The sequence below is a fragment of the Castanea sativa genome, chromosome 4 (assembly GCF_040712315.1).
Source record: "Castanea sativa cultivar Marrone di Chiusa Pesio chromosome 4, ASM4071231v1".
Lineage (NCBI taxonomy): Eukaryota > Viridiplantae > Streptophyta > Magnoliopsida > Fagales > Fagaceae > Castanea > Castanea sativa.
This window is the reverse complement of record NC_134016.1, coordinates 27086450-27111918: the sequence shown is the minus strand read 5'-3', so window position 1 is coordinate 27111918 and position 25469 is coordinate 27086450. Positions and strand designations below refer to the sequence as shown.

Sequence of the window (25469 nt, the reverse complement as noted above, 5' to 3'; positions counted from 1 at the left end):
TAAGTTGCATGAAATTCTGTCAGGACAGATTTGAGCATGTTGTTTTGAATGATTTTTAATAAATCATGGCTCTATAATTTGACTCTGAAATCGATACGGTATTTACTAGACATCCAAATGAGTGGCTCTGTAAACTTGCATGAGGATTGGATGTGTTTAGATAGCCCATTTGTATTTTACAAATGATGCATGTGCTGTTAAAATGAGCAGTAAACCGTAAATGATAACTCCAAATTTGAAAATTTAATTCTAAAGTTAGGGTGAATGTTTTGACCTATAATTTAATATTCTTATCATTTGGTATTTTTGGATCATAGATAAATTTTGTATAACTTGGTTCAAGGTTTAGTACTCAAACGAGGGGTTCTAAACCATTCAATTGTTATTTTTGTGAAGCTGTTTTATTCATGTTGTATGTTGCCTTGAGTAAGTTTATGCGTGCACCATTGCCTCCGATCTCAAACACATTCGAAATTGATTTTAAAGTTGTTTGACATGATCTGAATATGAACATTAAAATAATGGTTTCTTTATGATTTGGTACATCATATTATTTGATGAATGTATCTTGTGTTTGGGGAACCTCGTTGAGGTGGGATTAGGATTTCATTGATTATGAGAGATAGGCTTTGTGTTAATATTGTGGTTTTGTGTTAGTATTTGGAAACATTGATGATATTATGGTCAATTTGAAGTTTATTCATGTATTCTAATATGTCTAGTATGTGTGTATTAAATTTCATATGAAAATACCAATGTTTGATAATTGTTTGTCAATTTACAAGAAAATTCTGCAAAGCTATCACTGTGATAGATTCGGTGTTTACGCATGATAAATTAGGTATTAAACTGTATACAGTGAATTAGGATGCTAGGAGTAGTTTTTATGAATTCTAAGACACATATGGTTGTAATGGAAGTGGTCTCACAGCATTTGGATTAATATAAAAATAATGGTATAATTTCTAAGTTACATGAAATTCTGTCAAGACAGAATTGAGAATGTTTTGTTATATGATTTTCAATAAATCATGGCTCTACGATTTGACTCTGAAATTGATACGGTATTTACTAGACATCTAGAGGAGTGGCTCTGTAAACGTTCATAAGTATTGGATGTGGTTAGATAGCCCATTTATATTTTATAAATGAGGCATATGCTGCTAAAATGAGCAGTAAACAATAAATGATAACTCTGAATTTGAGAATTTAATTCTAAAGTTAGGGTAAATGTTTTGAGCTATATTTTAATATTCTTATCATTTGGTATGTTTGGATCATAGACAAATTTTGTATAACTTGATTAAAGGTTTAGTACTCAAAGGAGAGGTTCTAAACCATTCAACTGTTGTTTTTATGAAGCTGTGTAATTCATGTTGTATGTTGCCTTGAGTAAGTTTATGCGTGTACCATTGCTTCCGATCTCAAACACATTCGGAATTGATTTTAAAGTTGTTTGACATTATCTGAATATGAACATTAAAATAATGGTTTCTCTATGATTTTGTACATAATGTTTTTTGATGAATGTATCTTGTGTTTGGGCAACCCCATTAAGGTGGGATTATGATTTCATTGATTATGAGAGATAGGCTTTGTGTTAGTATTGTAGTTTTGTGTTAGTATTTTGAAATATTGATGATATTATGGTCAATTTGATGTTTAATCATGTATTTTAATGTCTAGTATGTGTGTATTTAATTTCATAAGAAAATATCATCGTTTGATAATTGTTTGTGAATTTACAAGAAAATGCGACAAAGCTGTCACTGTGACAGATTTGGTGTTTATGCATGATAAATTATGTATTAAATTGTAAACAGTGAATTAAGATGCTAGGAGTAATATTTATGAATTCTAAGACACATATGGCTGTAATGAAAGTGGTCCCAATGGATTTGGATTAATATAAAAATAATGGTCTAATTTCTAAGTTGCATGAAATTCTGTCAGGACAGATTTGGTAATGTTGTTTTGAATGATTTTTAATAAATCATGGCTCTATAATTTGACTCTGAAATCGATACGGAGACATCCAAATGAGTGGCTCTGTAAACTTGCATGAGGATTGGATGTGTTTAGATAGCCCATTTGTATTTTACAAATGGGGCATATGCTGTTAAAATGAGCAGTAAACCGTAAATGATAACTCCGAATTTGAAGATTTAATTCTAAAGTTAGGGTAAATATTTTGACCTATAATTTAATATTCTTATCATTTGGTATGTTTGGATCATAGATAAATTTTGTATAACTTGGTTCAAGGTTTAGTACTCAAATGAGGGGTTCTAAACCATTCAACTGTTGTTTTTGTGAAGCTGTTTTATTCATGTTGTATGTTGCCTTGAGTAAGTTTATGCATGCACCATTGCCTCCGATCTCAAACACATTCGAAATTGATTTTAAAGTTGTTTGACATGATCTGAATATGAACATTAAAATAATGGTTTCTTTATGATTTGGTATATCATATTATTTGATGAATGTATCTTGTGTTTGGGGAACCTCGTTGAGGTGGGATTATGATTTCATTGAATATGAGAGATAGGCTTTGTGTTAGTATTTGGAAACATTGATGATATTATGGTCAATTTGAAGTTTATTCATGTATTCTAATATGTCTAGTATGTGTGTATTAAATTTCATATGAAAATACCAATGTTTGATAGTTGTTTGTCAATTTACAAGAAAATTCTGCAAAGCTATCACTGTGATAGATTCGGTGTTTACGCATGATAAATTAGGTATTAAAATGTATACAATGAATTAGGATGCTAGGAGTCGTTTTTATGAATTCTAAGACACATATGGTTGTAATAGAAGTGGTCTCACAGCATTTGGATTAATATAAAAATAATTGTATAATTTCTAAGTTACATGAAATTCTGTCAGGACAGAATTGAGAATGTTTTGTTATATGATTTTCAATAAATCATGGCTCTACAATTTGACTCTAAAATCGATACGGTATTTACTAGACATCTAGAGGAGTGGCTCTGTAAACGTTCATAAGTATTGGATGTGGTTAGATAGCTCATTTCTATTTTACAAATGAGGCATATGCTGCTGAAATGAGCAGTAAACAGTAAATGATAACTCTGAATTTGAGGATTTAATTCTAAAGTTGGGGTAAATGTTTTGAGCTATATTTTAATATTCTTATCATTTGGTATGTTTGGATCATAGACAAATTTTGTATAACTTGATTCAAGGTTTAGTACTCAAAGGAGAGGTTCTAAACCATTCAACTGTTGTTTTTATGAAGCTGTGTAATTCATGTTGTATGTTGCCTTTAGTAAGTTTATGCGTGCACCATTGCTTCCGATCTCAAACACATTTGGAATTGATTTTAAAGTTGTTTGACATGATCTGAATATGAACATTAAAATAATGGTTTCTCTATGATTTGGTACATCATGTTGTTTGATGAATGTATCTTGTGTTTGGGCAACCTCATTGAGGTGGGATTAGGATTTCATTGATTATGAGAGATAGGCTTTGTGTTAATATTGTGGTTTTGTGTTGGTCTTTTGAAATACTGATGATATTATGGTCAATTTGATGTTTATTCATGTAATCTAATATGTCTAGTATGTGTGTATTAAATTTCATATGCAAATAGCATTGATTGATAATTGTTTGTGCATTTACAAGAGAATGCTACAAAGCTGTCACTGTGACAGATTCGGTGTTTACGCATGATAAATTATGTATTAAATTTTCTACAGTGAATTAATATGCTTGGAGTAGTTTTTATGAATTTTAAGATACATATGGTTTTAATGGAAGTGGTCTCACAGCATTTGGATTAATACAAAAATAATGGTTTAATTTAAAAGTTGCATGAAATTCTCTCGAGATAGATTTGAGCATGTTGTCTTGTATGATTTTTAATAAATCATGGCTCTATGAGCTAACTCTGAAATTGATACGGTATTTAGTAGACCTCCATAGGAGTGGCTCTGTAAAATTGCATGAGTATTGAATGTGTTTAGATAGCCCATTTGTATTTTACATTGAGGCATGTGCTGCTGAAATGAACAGTAAACAGTAAATGATAACTCTAACTTTAAGGATTTGATTCTAAAGTTAGGGTGAATGTTTTGAGCTATAATTTAATTTGCTTATCATTTGGTATGTTTGGATCATAGATAAAGTTTGTATAACTTAATCCAATGTTTAGTACTCAAAGGAGGGGTTCTAAACCATTCAAATGTTGTTTTTATGAAGTTGTTTTATTCGTGTTGTATGTTTCCTTGAGTAAGTTTATGCATGCACCATTACTTCTGATCTTAAACAAATTCAGAATTCATTTTAAAGTTGTTTGAGATGATCTAAATATGAACATTAAAATAATGGGTTCTCTATGATTTGGTACATCATGTTGTTTGATGAATGTATCTTGTGTTTGGGAAACCTCGCTAAGGTGAGATTAGGATTTCATTGATTATGAGAGATAGGCTTTGTGTTAGTATTTTGGTTTTGTATTAGTATTTTGAAATATTGATGATATTATGGTCAATTAGATTTTTATTCATGTATTCTAATATGTCTAGTATGTTTGTATCAAATTTCATATGAAAATACCAATGTTTGATAATTGTTTGTCAATTTACAAGAAAATTCCGCAAAGCTATCACTGTGATAGATTCGATGTTACGCATGATAAATTATGTATTAAACTGTATACAGTGAATTAGGATGCTAGGAGTAGTTTTTATAAATTCTAAGACACATATGGTTGTAATGGAAGTGGTCTCACAACATTTGGATTAATATAAAAATAATGGTATAATTTCTAAGTTACATGAAATTCTGCCAGGACAGATTTGAGCTTGTTTTATTATATGATTTTTAATAAATCATGGCTTTATGATTTGACTCTGAAATGGATACGGTATTTACTAGACATCCATAGGAGTGACTCTGTAAACGTTCATAAGGATTGGATTTGTTTAGATAGCCCATTTGTATTTTACAAATGAGGCATATGCTGCTGAAATGAGCAGTAAACAGTAAATAATAACTCTGAATTTGAAGATTTAATTCTAAAGTTGGGATGGATGTTTTGAGCTATAATTCAATATGCTTATCATTTGGTATGTTTGGATCATAGTTAAATTTTTTATAACTTGGTTCAAGATTTAGTACTCGAAGGGGGGGTTCTAAACCATTCAACTATTGTTTTTATAAAGCTGTTTTATTCATGTTGTATGTTGCCTTGAGTAAGTTTATGCGTGCACCATTGCTTCCGATCTCAAATACATTCGAAATTGATTTTGAAGTTGTTTGACATGATCTGAATATGAACATTAAAATAATGGTTTCTCTATGATTTGGTACATCATGTTGTTTGATGAATGTATCTTGTGTTTGGGGAGCCTCGTTGAGGTGAGATTAGGATTTCATTGATTATGAGAGATTGGCTTTATGTTAGTATTTTGGTTTTGTGTTAGTATTTTGAAAGATTGATGATATTATAGTCAATTTGATGATTATTCATGTATTCTAATATGTCTAGTATGTGTGTATTTAGCTTCATATGAAAATATCATCGTTTGATTATTATTTGTGAATTTACAGGAAAATGCTACAAGGCTGTCACTGTGACAAATTCAGTGTTTACGCATGATAAATTAGGTATTAAATTGTATACAGTGAATTAGACTGCTAGAAGGTGTTTTACAAATTCTAAGGCACATATGGTTGTAATGGAAGTGGTCTCACGGCATTTGGATTAATATAAAAATAATGGTTTAATTTCTAAGTTGCATGAAATTCTGTTAGGACATATTTGAGCATGTTGCCTTGTATGATTTTTAATAAATCATGGCTCTATGAGTTGACTCTGAAATTGATATAGTATTTACTAGATCTCTAGAGGAGTGGCTCTGTAAATTTACATGAGGATTGGATGTGTTTCGATAGCCCATTTGTATTTTACAAATGAGGCATATGCTGCTGAAATGAGCAGTAAACAGTAAATGATAACTCTGACTTTGAGGATTTGATTATAAAGTTCGGGTCAACGTTTTGAGCTTGTAAAGTTATGACTTACAACTATGTTTATGTTGGCTATATTCCATGACAAAAAATGTTGTATTTGCTTTAATTTTGTTCCTTATACTTTGTGGGATTTTTATTGTATTGGGCTTAGTATTAAGTTAGTGAAGAATTAAGCTTTGAATGAAGAATCTGTGCATTTTCGGGATTGGCTTGCGAGTATCTCACGGGAAGAGTATCCCACAAAAGGGGCATGTGAAAAGCACATGCTGGAAGCTGAAGAGTCATGCTAGCCTGGTGAATTTCGCTAGTGTCTCGCGAGTAAGGCCTTCCCGCAAGATACCTGCGAAACTCTCTGCCTAGAGAATTTTTAAGTGTAACTTTCTTACCCTTCACCCATACTATACATACCCTCATTACCTACAAAAGTATGAGAGACCATTCAGAGAGAAAAACCCTAGATAGGTTTTGAACAACACACACACCCATCTTTTAAAGAGAGAGCTACCCATCCATAGTGAGAAATCATTGTAGCATCTTCTTCTTCCCTCTCCCATTGTCATACCTTGAGAGGAGATTTGTACACAAACACAGCCCACACATTTTTAGAGTGTAAAGAGTGTTTTGGAGATTGGGAAGCTTTGGGGATTTACCGAAAGAAGCCGGTGAGGCTTGGCGGATGCAATCGGGCGTAATGCGGGATCCGAAAAACTAGAGAAGACATGACTCCGTGAAGTCCGTTGGTAGCAGGAGCTTGGAGGGCTCAAGTACATTGGGTACACTAGGCTTGGAGGGTCTTTTATTATTCGTGTATTGCAACTCTATTCTCTAGTGGATTGATTTACCGCTTGGAGGGCGGCGGATAGGTTTTTCGCCGAGTTCTTTGGTTACTCTTCGATAACACATTGGCGTGTTATCTTGTGTTTGCATCTCTCTTCCCTACTCTTTTAGCTTTCTTTTTACTACTGTGTTTTAATGAATATGACTTAGAGTAGTTGTATTGTTTGTTCGCTTGCATTTACTCTATTCCACACTTAGTTTAAGTTAGAGTAAAATCAACTGAGCCATAATTTTTTTTGGGGGGCCTAAACAGCTCTTGTGTTTTTAACACAAATCCGAGCTTTCAATTGGCATCAGAGCAGATGCACTTGTTGTGGTTTCATTAGCTAAGTGTGATCCTTAACCCCTTGTGTGTTTTGCCATGGATAGTGTTTTGTATGCTTCTATGGATGTTTTGGATGATATTGATTGTAACATGACATGTGTTTGTGAAAATGGCTCTATGAGTGTTTATCCACATGATTGTGATACCATGTTACATGAATCTTTGGGTGTTGTTGATATTCCAAACATCAAAATCTTGAAGAAAGAGGCTAAGAAGTTTCATAAGAATTTGAGCAAGTTTCATTATGAAAATGATGATTTGATTGCTAAGCTCAATGAATCCAATAAGTTGGTTGAAAAGTACAAGAAGGTTGCTGAAAATTCTCTTGAAAAGCTGAAAAGGTTTAAATGTTTGAATATGGACTTGGATGTTGAACTTGTTTTGTCTAACAAACTTGTTGATGAGCTAAAATGTGAAAATGAATCTCTAAAGATGCATGCCAAGTGTTTGATTGCTGAACGAAGTGTTAAAAATGGTGAAAACATTTGTTGCAATTATGTTGTGGTACCCGATTTTATGCCTATTGTACGTTCTACTTCAAAGAACAAATCGGTGTACATTCCTCCACACAAAAGAAATCAAAAGGTGGAGAGAAAGGCTCTGAAGCCAAAGCCTCCGTTTAGGTCTCAACCTAAGGTTTTGGATGGATCTAAGTTTGTTCCAACTTGCCACCATTGCGATGTGATCGGTCATATAAGATCTCAATGTCCCAAGTTGAAGAGAGAACAAAATCATGTTGCTAGATCCCTCCCTAAAAAGCCTAATGGACCTAAACCCATTGTTTGTCACCATTGTGGTGCCTTTGGTCATCTTAGACCTCTTTGCTCTAAGTTTCAAGCTCTTAAAAGAATCAAAAGAAAAGAGAAACTTCAGCTTCTTGGAAGTTGTGCTTTGAAAGCTAAACCAGTTATAGGGGAAAATGGTAAGTTGTTGAAGAAAGTTTTTGATGTTCTTACCTCCTTGTCTATGTGCATCTCCGGTTCTCATTCTTCAAACCCTCGTCTCACTTCTCATGAGACACTCATTCCAAACAATCTTTTTGTTTGGATGAGGAAGGGTTCCTATGGTTGAGCTTTTGTTCTTTTGGTCCTTGATCTAATTCTTTCGATCTTTGTAGGACCTTTCATGCATTAGATACTTCATTGTCATGCATTTGTGTATTATGCATCTTTTTATATGCATTATTTTTGTTATTTTTGCATTTGATCTTACTTTTATGCTTTTGTTTTTGGGTGTGTAAAAATCCAAAAACACATAAAAAGTGAAATCAAAAAGTTTGATCGTATATGTTTGAGCACATATCACATGTGAGTTTGGCCTAGTACTTTCGTACTAATGGCGTAGTGCATTTATGAGCTTTGCTTGTTTTATAAACACATCTATCTTTGTGGGACAAATCTTGAAATCTATGTGTGATTGTTGTAAATCGATCTTCAAGCTTGTCATGAATAATTAGTCAATAGTCTTGTTGGTCTTGATACATGCATAGACTTTTTCCTATATCTTTTCCCACGTTTTTATGTTTTTGCTTAAAGAACTCATCAAATGTCAAATCTCGAAAAGAGATATTGAGCTGTAAAAGCCGTCGGATATACTAATATTTGACTAGGAAAAAGGAAAAGCGACTTGTATTGAAATGTATGGTGCCTCAAAAAGCCAAAGGCTTACTCACAAAGTTGAAATATCAAAATTTCAGGCATCGATCTCAAAATGAGATGTACTTTGTTCAAAAATGATCATTTGTTGTGTTTTGTAATGGAGTCAAATGAAAAGTTTCAAAGTTATGTAATCATTCTTGTGGGAGATCATATATGTTCATTTCTATAATTGAGATAGTCCACTTAATTTAATACTAGTTGTGTATGACTTGATTGAATTGATCATTGAAGCTTCACTTTAGACTAAGGACTATTCCACATTTGATACTCACACACAACACACAAGACTTTGTTCAATGAATACTTATTTCATTTGTGTGATTGTACATGTTCAAATGTGATGTGTGTGTGCTCAACCATATGTGGATCAAACCAAAAAGATTTTTGTTCCTTTTGTTTGCTTTTGGAAGTGATATCACTCGTGTTTTTCAAGTTATTTTTGTGTGAAAAACGTGTTTTCTGGGTGTTTTCTTGATGTAAGCTCAGTCACGAGTTAAAAGGTCCAATTCTCCAGTTTTTCAGCTTTGGATAGAGAGTTTCGCGAGTAAAGCTTATCAGTAAAATACCAGCGAGATACCAGAGAAATTTCGCGGGTATGTAACCAGCGAAACTTCCCACGAAAATTTCCAAATCAGCTTTTAAAGGGCATTTCGTGGGTCATTTGTTCTAAACATCTCCTATCCTCTCCCAAACCCCTATTTTAATGTTTATACATCAAAACCCAACTAAATTCAAGTTTTTTTTTCATTCCATTAACATCTATAAGGTAATCTTTAACTCTTTTCATTGATTTTGATCCTTAGATTATGTTTTTGGGAATTATGTCCATAGTTGGGATTTTCTCAAATGGAAGTTGGAAAACTTAATTTTTGTCAATTTTTTTTTATTCGGTTTTGTTTTAAATGATGTTTTGCTTTGGATGTTGGCCCCTTGTGGCAAAAATAACATGTATTTAGGCAAGATTTTCATATGTTCTTGCATTGTTTAACATACATGTGTAGTGTGTGCACTCTAAGTGTTTGATAAAATGTCCAAATGGCATTTTCTCATTGTTTTGGACTACGATGAGTTCCAAACTTGGGGATCACCATAATTATTCATGTTTTGATAATTGGTGGTGTGTTTTATACACTTTGCCCCGTGAGTACTTATTCATGCATTGGTCATGCATCTCACATGCACACTAGATGCATACTAGATGCACCTTTGCTGCATACATTCTAACACTTGACATGTTTTGCATTTACTCATGCTAGTTAAGTCTTTTTAGACCTTTTAGCTCATATAACATGTTAGTATGCCTATGTCATGCCTAGGTCTATATCTTGTTCCACATCCTTAGCATGTCATGTTTACTTTATGCTTTGTAACATTGTCTTTTTAAGATGTTTTTTCTTTTATTTGAGCTTCATTTTCTCATTCATCTTACACCCTTCATGCATCATATTTTACCCCTGTTCATATCTTCTTTTCTTTCCCTCCTTCCTCTTGACTCATTTGTTTATTCGTGACAAAAAGGGGGAGTGTATACCGGAGAGTATACCGGTGTGTTTCGTCATTTCTATATGACTCATGTGCACATTCTTAGGGAGAAAAATTCTAGCTCATGCACATTCATAGGGGGAGAAAGCCATGGGGGAGATGCATAAACTAAGGGGGAGAAGACAACTTTTTTTTTAGAAAACCTTGTTTTGTTTGTTTTACTTTATGCTTGTTTTCTCGTTGCTTTATGGTGCTTTGAGTTACATTTAGTATCTATTCTTTGTTGCTCTCATTGCATCGTGTTTATGTGTTGGACATGCATATATCCTTATGTCTTTGTGCTTTAATGATTGCATGTTCGGATGACCATTTGCTTTGTTATATGATCATTGTAGTCATTTCCATATGACTGTTTTGGTGTATGATCAAGTTGCTCATATGTTTCATATCATGTTTACTTGATCGCATTTTACTTGTTACATTATACTTGTCCTTTTATTACTTGCTTTACCTTGAGGGTCTAATGTGTTTTGTGCAAGTGTTTCAGGTTACATGTACATATGTTCCAAGTGCTTCACAGCTTCTAGAATTAGGTGTGAGTGAGTTTTGCCATTGTTTCCAAACTCACGTTTAAGTCTAGAGTCTGTTATAAGGTGTTTTGTCACGGAATAGCCAAAGGGGGAGATTGTAAAGTTGTGACTTACAACTGTGTTTTATATTGGCTTTATTCCATGAAAAAAGTGTTGTATTTGCTTTAATTTTGTTCCTTGTACTTTGTGGGATTTTTATTGTGTTGGGTTTAGTATTAAGTTGGTGAAGAATTAAGCTTGAAATGAATAATCAGTGCATTTTTGCGATTGGCTCGCGAGTATCACACGAGAAGAGTATCCCGTGAAAAGGGCACGTGAGAAGCACATGCTGGAAGCTGAAGAGTCGTGCCAGCCTGGTAGATTTTGCGAGTGTCTCGCAGGTAAGGCCTTCCCGCGAGATACCTGCGAAACTCTTTGCTTGGAGGATTTTTAAGTGTGACTTTCTTTCTTTTTACCCATACTATATATACCCTCATTACCCACAAAAGTATGAGAGGCCATTCAGAAAGAAAAACCTTAGATAGGTTTTGAACAACACACACACCCATCTTTTAGAGAGAGAGAGCTACCTATCCTTAGTGAGAAATCATGGTAGCTTGTTCTCCTTCCCTCTCCCATTGTCATACATTGAGAGGAGATTTGTACCCAAACACAACCCACACCTTTTCAGAGTGTAAAGAGTGTTTTGGAGATTGGGAAGCTTTGAGAATTTGCCAAAAGAAGCCGGTGAGGCTTGGCGGATACAATCGGGCGTATTGCGGGATTCGGAAAGTTAGAGAAGACATGACTCTGTGAACTCCATTGGTAGCAGGAGCTTGGAGGGCTCAAGTACACTGGGTAGACTAGGCTTGGAGGGTCTTTTGTTATTCATGTACTCCAACTTTATTCCCTAGTAGATCGATTTACCGCTTGGATGGCGGCGAAAAGGTTTTTTGCTGAGTTCTTCGGTTTCTCTTCGATAACACATCGGCGTGTTATCTTGTGTTTGCATCTCTCTTCCCTACTCTTTTAGCTTTCTTTTTACTGATGTGTTTTAATGAATATGATTTAGAGTAGTTGTCTTATTTGTTCGCTCGCATTTACTCTATTCCACACTTAGTTTAAGTTAGAGTAAAATGAACCGATCTGTAATTTTTTTTTGGGTCGAAACAGTTCTTTAATATGCTTATCATTTGGTATGTTTGGATCGTAGATAAATTTTGTATAAATTGATTTAAGGTTTAGTATTCAAAAGAGGGGTTCTAAACCATTCAATTGTTATTTTTATGAAGTTGTTTTATTCATGTTGTGTGTTACCTTGAGTAAGTTTATGCGTGCACCATTGCTTCCGATCTTAAACACATTCGGAATTAATTTTAAAGTTGTTTGAGATAATCTGAATATGAACATTAAAAATTGGGTTCTTTATGATTTGGTACATCATGTTATTTGTTGAATGTATCTTGTGTTTGGGGAACCTCGCTAAAGTGGGATTAGGATTTCATTGATTATGAGAGATAGGCTTTGTGTTAGTATTGTGGTTTTGTGTTAGTATTTTAAAAGATTGATGATATTATGGTCAATTGGATGTTTATTCATGTATTCTAATATGTCTAGCATGTGTGTATTAAATTTCATATGAAAATACCATTGTTTGATAATTGTTTGTGAATTTATAAGAGAATGCAACAAAGCTGTCATTGTGACAGATTTGGTGTTTACGCATGGTAAATTAGGTATTAAATTGTATACAGTGAATTAGGATGCTAGGAGTAGTTTTATGAATTCTAAGACACATATGGTTGTAATGGAAATGTACTCACAGTATTTGGGTTAATATAAAAATAATGGTTTAATTTCTAAGTTGCATGAAATTTTGTCAGGACAGATTTAAGCATGTTGTCTTGTATGTTTTGTAATAAATCATGGCTTTATGAGTTGACCCTGAAATTGATACGGTATTTACTAGACCTCCAAAAGAGTGGCTCTATAAAATTGCATGAGGATTGCATGTGTTTAGATTACCCATTTGTATTTTACAAATGAGGCATATGCTACTGAAATGAGCAGTAAACAGTAAATGATAACTCTGAATTTGAGGATTTGATTCTAAAGTTAGGGTGAATGTTTTGAGCTATAATTTAATATGCTTATCATTTCGTATGTTTGGATCATAGATAAATTTTGTATAACTTGATTCAAGGTTTGGTATTCAAAGGAGAGGTTCTAAACCATTCAATTGTTTTTTTTATGAAGCTGTTTTATTCATGTTGTATGTTGCCTTGAGTAAGTTTATGTGTGCACCATTGCTTCCAATCTCAAATACATTTGGAATTGATTTTAAAATTGTTTGACATGATCTGAATATGAACATTAAAATAATGGTTTCTCTATGATTTGGTACATCATGTTGTTTGATGAATGTATCTTGTGTTTGGGGAACCTCGTTGAGGTGAGATTAAGATTTCGTTGATTATGAGAGATAGGCTTTGTGTTAGTATTGTGGTTTTGTGTTAGTATTTTAAAAGATTGATGATATTATGGTCAATTGGATGTTTATTCAAGTATTCTAATATGTCTAGTATGTGTGTATTAAATTTCATATGAAAATACCAATATTTGATAATTGTTTGTGAATTTATGCTGCAAAACTGCCACTGTGACAGATTCGATGTTTAAGCATGATAAATTAGGTATTAAATTGTATACAGTGAATTAGGATGTTAGGAGTAGTTTATGAATTGTAAGACACATATGGTTGTAATGGAAGTGGTGTCACAACATTTGGATTAATATAAAAATAATGGTTTAATTTCTATGTTACATGAAATTCTGTCAAGACAAATTTGAGCATGTTGTCTTGTATGATTTTAATAAATCATGGCTCTATACTTTGACTCTGAAATTGATACGGTATTTACTAGACATCCAGAGGCGTGGCTCTGTAAAATTGCATGAGGATTGGATGTGTTTAGATTGCCCATTTTTCATTTTACAAATGTGGCATATGCTATTGAAATGTGCAATAAATAGTAAATGATAACTCTGACTTTGAGGATTTAATTATAAAGTTAGGGTGAATGTTTTGAGCTATAATTTAATATGCTTATTATTTGGTATCTCTGAATCATAGATAAATTTTTTATAACAAGTAGAAGAGGGTGATTGAGCCTGGGTTCTCCCATCCCAACAATGTCCTGTGTGACTATGTCATAAGGTATGGTTCTTAATTGTAGAAATAAGTAAATTAAACAAGAAATGGACAATTCTGTTCTTTTCATTTTTCCTAAAATTGTTTGCGATTTTCAAAGAAACAGTTGCTCTTTCGGATTGAAGTTAGGCAATGTTTGCCTAAATGCTTAATTACTAGTTGTTATTTTTTGAGATGTTAAGCATTATGCTATGATAGCTAGTAAGTGTATTGATAACTCTTTATATATTAGACTTTTCTTTTACAGGTTAAACATTCATTATTTGTGATAATTTTAATTTTTTTTCTTAAAGATGAACGCTTGACTTGAGCATAGTAAGTAAAATTTGTTTAAATACTCAAAAAACTCTATACTTGTGATGTTGATTATTGTTTTTGTGGTGGGTTGTTGTGTTGGAGTAAGAGGGTGGCTTGCATGGAGTTACAAGGTGGTTAAAATTCATATTATTAGGAGTGTTTTTATAGCTTGAACTTCAAGAGATGCTAATCAAAATGAAGAGCATGCATACCTGATGTTGATCTTGATATGGATTATGATATGTAGAGTTCATAACAATTGTCTTAAATATTGTGTACTTGTCTTAAAGTTTTTAGCAATTGACCCGCACTACATGGTGTGACTACTTTTTTTGATGCATTATTTGAAACTAATTGTATTATATTACACTTAAAAATCTATATTTACTTTCTACAACTTATGCATTAGGAGTTGTGATTTTAATTTATTGGTGTGGCTACTCTTAATGCATTGTTAGAAATGTTTCTTATAATATAGTTAGTGTTTTTACTTCACGATTTTAATGTAGTATTGTTTTTATATTTGTGCAGATTTCTAATCGGTGGCTTTTAGGGGATTTACTTTTGGCATTACTTGAAGACATATGAGAACATCTTCCGTTGGTTCTAATTATATTATGTTACACTTTTTGTATTGTCATAAAACATCTTGAGTTATTGTATGTATTGCAAACAATTATTGTATGAGAGGAGTTTGAATTGGATACTTGTTTTATTTTTTATTTGTGGAATGTATGAATTTTTTTTTTTTTTTTTTGTAAATGTGTTGTTGAAATAAATTTGTTATTCAAACGTGAGGTTTTAATAATGTAATGATAGGTTACAGGTTAATATCAAAGTCATGAAAAAAGTAAAAAAATAGAAAATAAGTTTTAGCAACAAATTTTTTAGTCACAAATATAGCAACAAAAAATTGTTTTAGTGAGGACATATTTCATCTCTAAATGTAGCAGAATTTTGTAAGAAATGGTTTTAGTGACAAAAATTTTCGTTGCTATATGTGCTTGGTTTTCTTAAAAATAGTTTTAATGACGAACTTTTTCGTCACTATATGTACCCGAAAATAGTTTTAGTGACGAAATTTTTCGTCACTAAATAAGATTTAATAAACTAAAGTGTTTTTAGTGACGAATTATTTTCGTCACTAAATAGTGTTTTTAGCAAGGAAAACATTTAGTGACGAAACGTTTTCGTCGCTAAAAGTTTTTTTTTTTTTTTTTATAAAATAAATTTGACTTTTAATGATGAAATTTTTCGCCGCCAAGACTTTTAGCGACGGGGTTTCAGCGACGAAATGAGTTTCATTGCTAATTAGTAGATTTTGTCGCTAAAAGTCCTTAGCGATGAAAAATTGGACTTTTAGTGTCGAATTTTTTGTCACTGAAAATACATTTTGTTGTAGTGATTGACCAGTACCGAAATATATCGATCTACTAGTCAAACTGGTACAGCCTCTAGTACGAGATTGGCTCTCTTGATTTCTAATTCAAAATCAATGTTTTATAAGCAATTGAATTATAAATTCTATAAAATTCACAAGAAAAATAAACGAATGTCATAAGATTACAACAAAATCTTTGCTAAATAAGGTTACATATCTTAAAATTATGTATATTAAATAAATAAAAAGAAAAATCTCACATTTTTGTTTAAATTCCCATATTACTACACATTTAAATAATAAAAAAGTCAATAAAACAGACTTATTTATGTAATTTTACATAATTCACAAATCCAGCCTAGTCAATAAAACCAACCAAGTCACACAGGTTGCTTAAAACCCACCGAGTTACACTGATTTTGACCGCATCATGTACTATTCCCATGGTTTTAAAAACCGGTACGGTGAACGAACTGGAAAAGCAGCTAATTACCGGTTGTAAGGTCGGACTGGGGTCCGACCGATGGTCGAACCGGTGACGTCATAAATAATTTAATTATTATTTATTTAAATTATATAAATAATTAATAAATTTTTTAAAGAAGTATATAACATTTTTTAAAGAATTTAACATAAAACATTACAAAAAAATCATGCTTAACATAATAAACTATCAACAAAACCAAATAAATAAGTTCCTTAGTCATTATATTTACATCCAAATAGCAAATAACAAATAAGTTCATTACATCCAAATAGCAAATAAGTTTAAAAGTTTCAAACAAACAACTAATAAGTAATAAGTTTGAAAAGTCAAGCATCATTTGTTATGAAGAAAATTGAAATCAATATCATCATGTAAACCAAAAGCTCCACCACTAGCATCATCATCCTCATCCTCATCCTCATATATGTGGAGGCAGAGAGAGTGATCGTGGGTGTGGCGAGGGGCTGGGGCGAGTGGCTGGGGCTTGCGCGCGCGAGGGGCTGGGGCGTGCGCGAGGGTCGCAAGGGGCTGGGGCTGTGGGCGCGCGCGAGGGCCGGGCCGGGGCGCGCGCGAGGGCGAGGGGCGGGCGCGCGCGCGCTAGGAGCTTGGGTGTGCGCGAGGGCCGCGAGGGTCGCGAGAGGCTGGGGCTGGGGCGTGCGCGAGGGGGCGAGGGGCTGAGAGAGGGCGAGCGCGAGGGGGCGAGGGGCTGGGGTGTGCGCGCGCGCGCGAGGGGCTGGGCGAGGGCGAGGCGCTGCGCTGAGCGGTGAAGGCGTGAGGGCTGAGAGCTTGAGGAATGAGTTGAGGAGGCTGGAGCTGGAGGCGACTGAAGAGAAGTGAGAGAGGCAGAGAGCTGAATGAATCTGATAGGTTAGGAATTAGGATTGATTAGGTTTAATTTTTTAGGCAAAACGGCACAGTTTTGAAATATGACCGGTTTTCGGTTCGACCGGCTGGTTTTTCGGTTTTTAAGGTTGAACCGGCCGGTCAGAACTGTTCACCGTTTTTAAGGTTATTTCCGGTTTTACCTTATAACCGGACCGGATTTGAGGCCGGTTCCCGGTTGAACCGGTCGGACCGGCCGGTCCGGTCCGGTTTTTAAAACTATGACTATTCCAGTTCAATTGATCACATGAACCGGTCTATGCACTGGGTCACTAGTCCGACCGGTTGGGCTGGACCGAGTTTAATAACACTGCATTCAAGCTCAAATCTCTCACCTCCGTTCTAACTATTAAATAAATAAATATTTATAATCTAACAGAAAAGTCATAAATTTGAACTTTAAAATAATTTAAGGTGAAAGAAGAAACTCCTAAGCTAATATGAGGCATATTGAGAGAGAGAGAGAGAGAGAGAGAGAGAGAGAGAGAGAGAGAGAGAGAGAGAGAGAGAGAGAGAGAGAGAGAGAGAGAGAGAGAGAGAGAGATGTTTCCTGTTTAATAAACCAAAAGATAGGAGCGTAATGACCCGATTGTCTACAGCCATGAAAGTTGATAACGTGGAATCTAGAGAGTACTGCAGAAAGCTTGAAGTGAAGCCTAACACAAACATGCATGTGAGATAGAAAAAAAGCACAGAAAATAAAAATTTGCTGAACGGAATTATCTTATGGAGGACGATGTGCATGTAGCTCAGACTCTCCTAGTAAGGTACCTTATGAGGCTCAAACTATTCATGATGGTATTCATCGAGTAGCTCTCCAGTAACCCTTTTTTTCTGGCTTCACATTTGTGGTGAGAGTGATCACTAAGATCATATATGGCTCGGACAAACTTTAGCAGTGCTGTTTGAATCCTATGGAGGGTGCCAATATTCAAGCATGTGCCATGACTAAATACATGTGTATTTCTCCCATATTATAAGCTCAAAATTGAAACTATTGAGTTGGTAGAACAAGAAAATGATTCCCTCACTAACGAAAGATTGTAATAGAATAAACACATTTTATGCTTTCTCGATCGGGAGGGCCACTTGACTTTTGTTGAGTCTGATATATATTCTTAAACTATATGTTAGCATGAGCAGAACGGATCGAATCCAGCACATGCTGAAGGGTGACCTATAAGTACAAAACGAACTCTAATCATTAGTTTCAATTATTCTGTTAAAATGGTTTTTTCCCCCCTAAGAATATGCCAAAATGTTTCCTTAATTTGTGTGCCACCTTTATTTTATATATATATATATATATATATATATATATATATATTTATTTATTTATTTATTTGTATTCCACTTTATTGCTCCACCAATCATAATTTTCATATATTTATTTGACTTTCTTTATAAAAATAATCAAAGTTTAAAATGAAAATAATAATAATAATAACATGGCATGAATACTGGCATGTACAAAAATATTTTTTCTTACCTTTTTTGTCTCAATTTATGCTCTATTAATCACAATGTATTTATTTGTTTTTTCTTATAAAATATTGCAAATTAAAGAAAAAAAATTAATTACATAACATACCATGATTTATGGGCATAAAATAGAATACAAAAAATGAGACAAATTTTTTTTATTCATATAGGGGCCAATACTAGTGCTTTGAAATACTGTTTTTCATTCTCTTGAAAGAGCTTTTAATTAAAATTGATGACAAGTCATTAGTATCTATCTGATTCATAATACTTCATTTCTAAAATAAAAATAATTAAAAAACCTCTGTCTCATTTTAAGTACTTCGTTTTATTTTCTACCAATCACAGTTTAACACTTTTTTTTTTTTAATGAAATATCAATGTATGCAAGATTTTAAAAAAGAAGAGAAAATCAATACAGAGAAATTATGTGGTTCAGCAGTGTGAACACATCGAAGGGACAGAGCGACTATCAATCCTCACTATTCCGCTTGTTAAAAATGTTCCCCTCCATTCACTCCACCACATTCCTAAGGCTCTTTGGCCAGTGGCTCAAACAAATATACGCTAGCTTTAACATTTTTTTCCCCTAATGAAGTAATCAAAGTTTACATTTAGGAGGAAAACAAATGAAGTAATCAAAGTTTACATTTAGGAGGAAAACAAATCAGATATATTGTAATTAGTAGAGCATAAAGTGAACACTAGGAGTGGGAAATATAAGTTTTATTCAATGAAACTTAAATTTTATTCAATGAATTTTTGGTTATTTTCTGATTTTCTCACAATACTTGACCTGAGTACAATTGGAAATGTGCCAGGGTTTGAAGATAGGGGTTGGTACCAGCAACCAACACACACACACACACTCACAAGCCACACCTCCCCACTTACTTTGTCATTTACAACCATAGAACATGTGAAAACCACCAGTCCAAGTCAACTGTTAATTTTGCACACATCTAACCTCAAAACCCCCACTATTTCATTCTGACTCTATTAAGCCTTTTGTTGTAGGGTTCTCTCTCTCTCTGAGTTTCTCTAATATCATTCAATGAGAAAGCCTTGCTGTAAGAAGGAAGAGACTAACAAAGGAGCCTGGTCCCAAGAAGAAGACCAGAAACTAATTGCTTACATCCAAAAACATGGTGAAGGTTGTTGGCGTTCACTTCCTAAGGCTGCTGGTATTTTCCTGCCCCCTTTCCCTTTTGGATTTTAGTTAATTTTCAAGCTATGCCATCCATGCCATAATAAACTTGCATGCCAGCTCTTTACACGTCCTTCTTCTCATTCTCCTTCTCCTTCTTTTTCTCCTTCTCCTTCTCCATCTTCTTCTTCTTCTTCTTCTTCTTCTTCTTCTTCTTCTTCTCTCCCAATTTCTCTCTCTGTGTGTTTGTACTTCTTCTTCTTCCTCCGTCTTTTCTTACAGGACCATTAATTGATGATCATAGGGAACCAATAAAATTTTAAGATAAGAGAGAAAAAAGAAAAGGGAGTTGGTGATAGCATGTTCTCATATTTGTTGTTGATTAGGGTTGCGACGCTGTGGCAAAAGTTGCCGACTGAGATGGATAAATTATTTAAGGCCAGACCTCAAGCGTGGCAACTTTGAAGAAGATGAAGAGGATTTAATCATCAGGCTTCATGCTCTCCTTGGGAACAGGTGCAATATCATCTTTTCATTGCAATCCTAGTTGAGAAATGATTCACTGCCATGAACAAGTGGCTTTGCAGTGATATTAATTAGCATTTTATGCTAAAAATAATATTTATGGTTGATATAGGTGGTCACTGATAGCTGGAAGATTACCGGGACGGACTGACAATGAAGTCAAAAACCACTGGAATTCTCATATAAGAAAGAAGCTAACACAGATGGGAATTGATCCCAATAAACCTCATAAGCTGGGAGGCACTGCATCTTTTACTGGCATATCATTTTTTTCCAAGAATCAGGCACCCAAGCCAGTGAATGTCCATCGCGACGACAATCAAATCCTGGGTTTTGAGAGTGGTGTTGAAAGCAACAAGACCAGCTGTGTCCCAGACTTGAATCTTGACCTTACTCTTAGCACTCCCACGAGTACTCTTGTGGAAGAGAGGCAGCAACCAAAACCTTAACTAAAGTTCCTGGTCTCCATGGCCTCTTCTATGAAGATAGCTAATTACATCAAAGTGTAAGTAGTAGTATAATCTCTTGGTGCAAAACAGGAGAATAGAAATAACATCAAGTTCATCTCATATATTTTTTATCATGAGGGATGGAGTTAAAACTATGTTAGCAATGACAAATATCATTTGAAATTAAAAACATAGGGCGAGAGAGGGTATTTTTATTTGTATCTCTATGCCATACCTACTTTTTTATATGCTTTGGAAGTGTAATACCTGTATTTGACTGAAGTATTATGTTGCTGTAAACCTAATTGTAAGGGAAGTTTGAGTATTGAGGCTGTTAATTTACATATTTTAATTTATCATGTATATATACAAAGTCTGTTGAACTTTTATGATTATGGCTGCAAACTTGTATTTATAGGGCTGCCAATGGTAAAGTTACAACTGTACTGATTTTCACTCTTTAAAATCAGAAGCATTGAGTAAACCCTAGCCAGTTGCTTAGTCTCTCAGTTCTCCGCTATGCAATGGCGGAAGTATTAATTTTGGTTTTGCATCCATTCTTTCTTTCACTATAATGATGGCTACTTTATTCGGTCCCTGTTCTTTTTCTTTTTCTTTTTTGACAAATTGATCATACAATAGGAGAGGGAATTTGAACTCTGATTCTCCTAATTAAAAAAAAAAGAAAAAGAAGCTGTTTATACAATCGGTTTACACCATATATAGCGCCTTCCTTTTTGAGGAAATATATAGTGCCTTCCTAATCACCATACTAGTACACTAACAAGAGAAATCAATCCAGAGAATATAGCCTAAGAGTCATATTATGCTAAAATTCCTGATTTTCTGAGATTTCTCATAGCTGCGTGGTTTCTCAAATTTACCCTCAACGATGCAATTTTCTTCCTTTGTTTTGAATGATTTTTTTTCCTGGTAAGTCCATACCAGGGCTGAGTATGTAATTTAACTTATTTTTCTTTTTCTAAGTTTTAGGTAAGTTAAATATATTATTTTTGTTCTTTCTTTCATATAAAAGCTGCAAGGATGTCCGAGGAAAATTTACCATCGAAATTTATATATTTTTCAAAATTCTAGAATGACCAGAGATTAGGTATAAAGTATTTTTTTATTAATTTAATTTTTTATCTTTTCCTAGTTAAGCAAAAAAGTTTGCGATTCACAAAATCCAGTCTCCTCGACCTTCACTAGTTGTTAATTGGAATCACAAAATTAAAAGATAAGGTTATTAACGCTTTTTTTGACTAGATGAAAGCTGAGGTGACGACCAAACATTCAAAGGAAATTCGTGCCCTCTATGAAAAGAGCTAAAAGTGGTACTTTCAGTTATTCATTTGAAAAGAGTTAGTTGCACTTGCACATGCTTCGAGCTAATAACTAACTCTTGGACCAGTAACCGTCGAGAATTTTACAGCATTTCAACAAGAGGCTAACCCCACCTAATGTTCAAGGTGACTATTTGGAACATGGTGTAGATTATAGTAAATTCCCATTATTTGTTCAAGATGCCTTGTTTGAATTTTCTATATATATATATATATATATATATATATATATATATACCCACGAGGAATTTTTGTGAGGTCAGAGTCAAAGTAATTACATTGTTCAATAATAAAATATTATTTGTGAGGGTTGAACAAGACATTAAAAATTGATTAAATCTTGTCTCAAAAATAGTCTTTGAAATGGATGTCGTTGCAATTGCTATGGATTGTAAGGGCCACTCACAAAAAATTTAGAAGTAAAAGCTCTTGTTTATAGTGTGAAACACATACACACACTTATGTTTATAAAACTGAAAATGTGAATTAAAGTCACTTTTTTTCAATTAATAAAATAAAAAGTGTGATAGAAATAAAAATGCCTAAAATTTAATAAAAAGAGCATAATATTGATGGAGAAGAACTATTACGTGTAAGGTTTATTAGCTCGGCCCTAATTGAGCTAGCTCACCATAAGTCACCAAAGTCAAACTTCGAATAGGGGAAAAGATTTTGTGTATCTCTTTGTCATCTCCAAATACTTTGCCTTTAATCCCTTAACAAATGAAGGATGATCTCTAGAGTTAAGGGAGGAGATTAGGTGAAATCAAATCTCCATATCTCATAATCAATCTCTAGTAGCAATAAAAAAAAAGCATCCATCATAAAGCCTAAAAGGTATGAAAACACAAACAATTTTAAGATACTTTTCTTCTTCCTTCTCTTATTGATTACTAACTTATATTGGGTCCCAACTTGTGTGAATTATGAAAATCAATTAATTAAAAATTTTCAATTGGTCACCAACAAATATTATCACCGGCAATTACTGAACCAAAATAACAATCACATACAAAAACAAAAAAAAATTACTCAAAAAACCCTTTTTTTCGAAGAGAAAAACAATGGGCAAATTAACCTTGAATAAACTCACAATTATAAAATCAATTACAATATCTTCTCAAGTTTATGTCTAACTTAAGATTCATACCTAAATTCATCTTCTCTTGTGTATGTCTCACAGTTTTTGCTCTCACACTCACTCACTACGCTCACGGCAATTTCTTCTTTTTCTCATGGTGGTACTCACTAGCCTTTTCTCTTTTTCTCACTTAGCAGCATTAAAAAAAAACCTCAAAAATTCTCATTGATTTGTGTGCTTAACAAAAAAACATTGTCAACAAAACCCAAACTGACCCTTGGGGCCAAAGCCATTGAATCCTTTGCAGCATCATCTATTTATAACACTTCAATTCTTATTCCTTGGTGGAAAAGGAATACAATACTTCTTTGACAATGAATAGGTTTTTCTTCCACTCCAAGGAATAGCATTTTCTTCCATACCAAGGAAACCCAAAAATATCCAAATTAATTTTTCCTTCTTTAACTATGAAACCCAATTAGCTTTCCAAGTCACAATTTGAATTGAAACAATTTCCAAACATTCTTGTTGGAGAGATAACACACCTTAGAGAGCCTTTAATTGAGTAGTTAATATAACATATAGAGACACCACTTGACTATAGGGTCCAAGAACATATAGGGTCTCCAAAGGGCCAAAAGACCTCTTAAGTGCGGCGAGGTAAGGGATTATAAGTCTTGACAAATTAGTATGAAGCCTTTTAAAACTATGAGTGGCAACATCATGCCAATGATAAGTTAGAGTGTGCGAATGAGACTCTCCTTAATCTATCTATATATATAAGACTGAAACTCTGCTCTTTCCACAATTTTCCACGTCAGCATTAATTAAATTAAAAAAAATAATAATAAGCAGCCCAAAATTTTTTCCACAATCAGTAAAAAGCAAACCCGATACCCTCTCTCTCTCTCTCTCTAACCATAGTCTAATTTTTCCATAAACCCAACTATGAATCCTCTCACTCTATTTCTCTATCCTTCTCCCCAAAACCCAACTTTGAAAATCAATCCCAAATGCCATCTTCTTCTCCACTCTCTTCTCAAAAACCGAGACTTCCCTAAAATCTTCTCTTCTCGCTTCCCTTGGAAACCAAATTTAATCATCAATCTAAGGCAAACCCTATACCTAAGGCTATCGTCTCCCCAATAGCCAGATTCGTCCGATGGAATTGTCTCAGTCTTTCTCCAATGGAATTGTAGCCTCTCTCCAATGGAATTGTCTCAGTCTCTGAAACTTGATTTTTCCGAATGTCCCATAAGAGTCGGTCTCTTAGATCTGATTGGGGATTTCTGTGGTTTTGAAGTATTTCTTGTATTAAGAAATTCTTTCTCTACAATTTTCTCTAAATCTTATTTTTTGAGTTTCGGTTTCAAGCAATGACGATGATGCCAATTACTCAGTCCCAATGCCAAGTGAACCCAAGCAGAGGTGTGGTTGCCTTTTCAGTTGTCACCATTAGCATCACCAAGTGAAATTCTCTCTATTTCTCTTCTTCTTCTTTTATGCCTTATGTGAATGATCTGATTTATTAGAAAAGAAGAGCATTTTGTGCATATTGTTCGATTATATATTTGGGTTGTGCATTTTTTTTTCTTAGGAACCAATATTGTTACATAGTTACTGAATATGTGGAACATGAGGTGCTCTTAATGACATCAGGTTTTAATATTGTTGCATAGTTGCTGAAATTCGCATAGCTATTCATTTGATGAAATGATAGTTACTGATATGGGTTAAAATTTGGAGGCTCAAAGTTGAGTTTTAATTATGTCTTCAATTAGGTTTTCTGTCAAATTAGGGATTTCAATTCCTATCTTTTTGTAAGAAAATATTGTAGATATGGATGGGTTTCATAGTGGAGATAGTATTGAAGAGTCTGAGAGTGGAGACCAAGAAAACATGTATTTTTCTTTAGCTTCAAGCTCTGGTTAATTTTGATATCTAGGTTTTTTTAGCAGATCTGATTTGGCTTTGCTTAGATAGGCCAGTTTAGTTCTGGAGTTACATGCACCAAGCACATAGGCCAATGGTGCTGATAATACTTATAGTCTCGATGTCAATATGGAGAAGATCTTTGTTGCACTAATCTATATTTTTATCGCATGTTTGCTCTGTTTAGAGAGGCCAATGCCGGTCATGCCATTGGAGTTCATGCTGTAGGTTTTGGCAAAAGCCATGGTGTTTTTTTATTGGTTTTTCTGTTCCTATGTTTTTGAAAGGCCTAAGAATGGGTTGGTGATTTTTTTTTTTTTGAATTATTTGTATTAAATTTCAAATTTTAAATGGATTATTTGGGCTAAATTTATT

The 25469-nt window shown here is 33.8% G+C and overlaps 1 protein-coding gene across 1 annotated transcript; it reads left to right on the top strand.

The window, feature by feature from the left end:
* The first annotated feature begins 19614 nt into the window (after window positions 1-19614).
* On the top strand, window positions 19615-21126 carry LOC142630701 (MYB-like transcription factor 4). Its single transcript, XM_075804727.1, has 3 exons — window positions 19615-19801; window positions 20151-20280; window positions 20402-21126. Exons 1-3 carry the CDS (start codon window positions 19672-19674, stop codon window positions 20736-20738), a joined length of 597 nt encoding a protein of 198 aa, XP_075660842.1. The 5' UTR covers window positions 19615-19671; the 3' UTR covers window positions 20739-21126.
* The last annotated feature ends 4343 nt before the right edge of the window (window positions 21127-25469 follow it).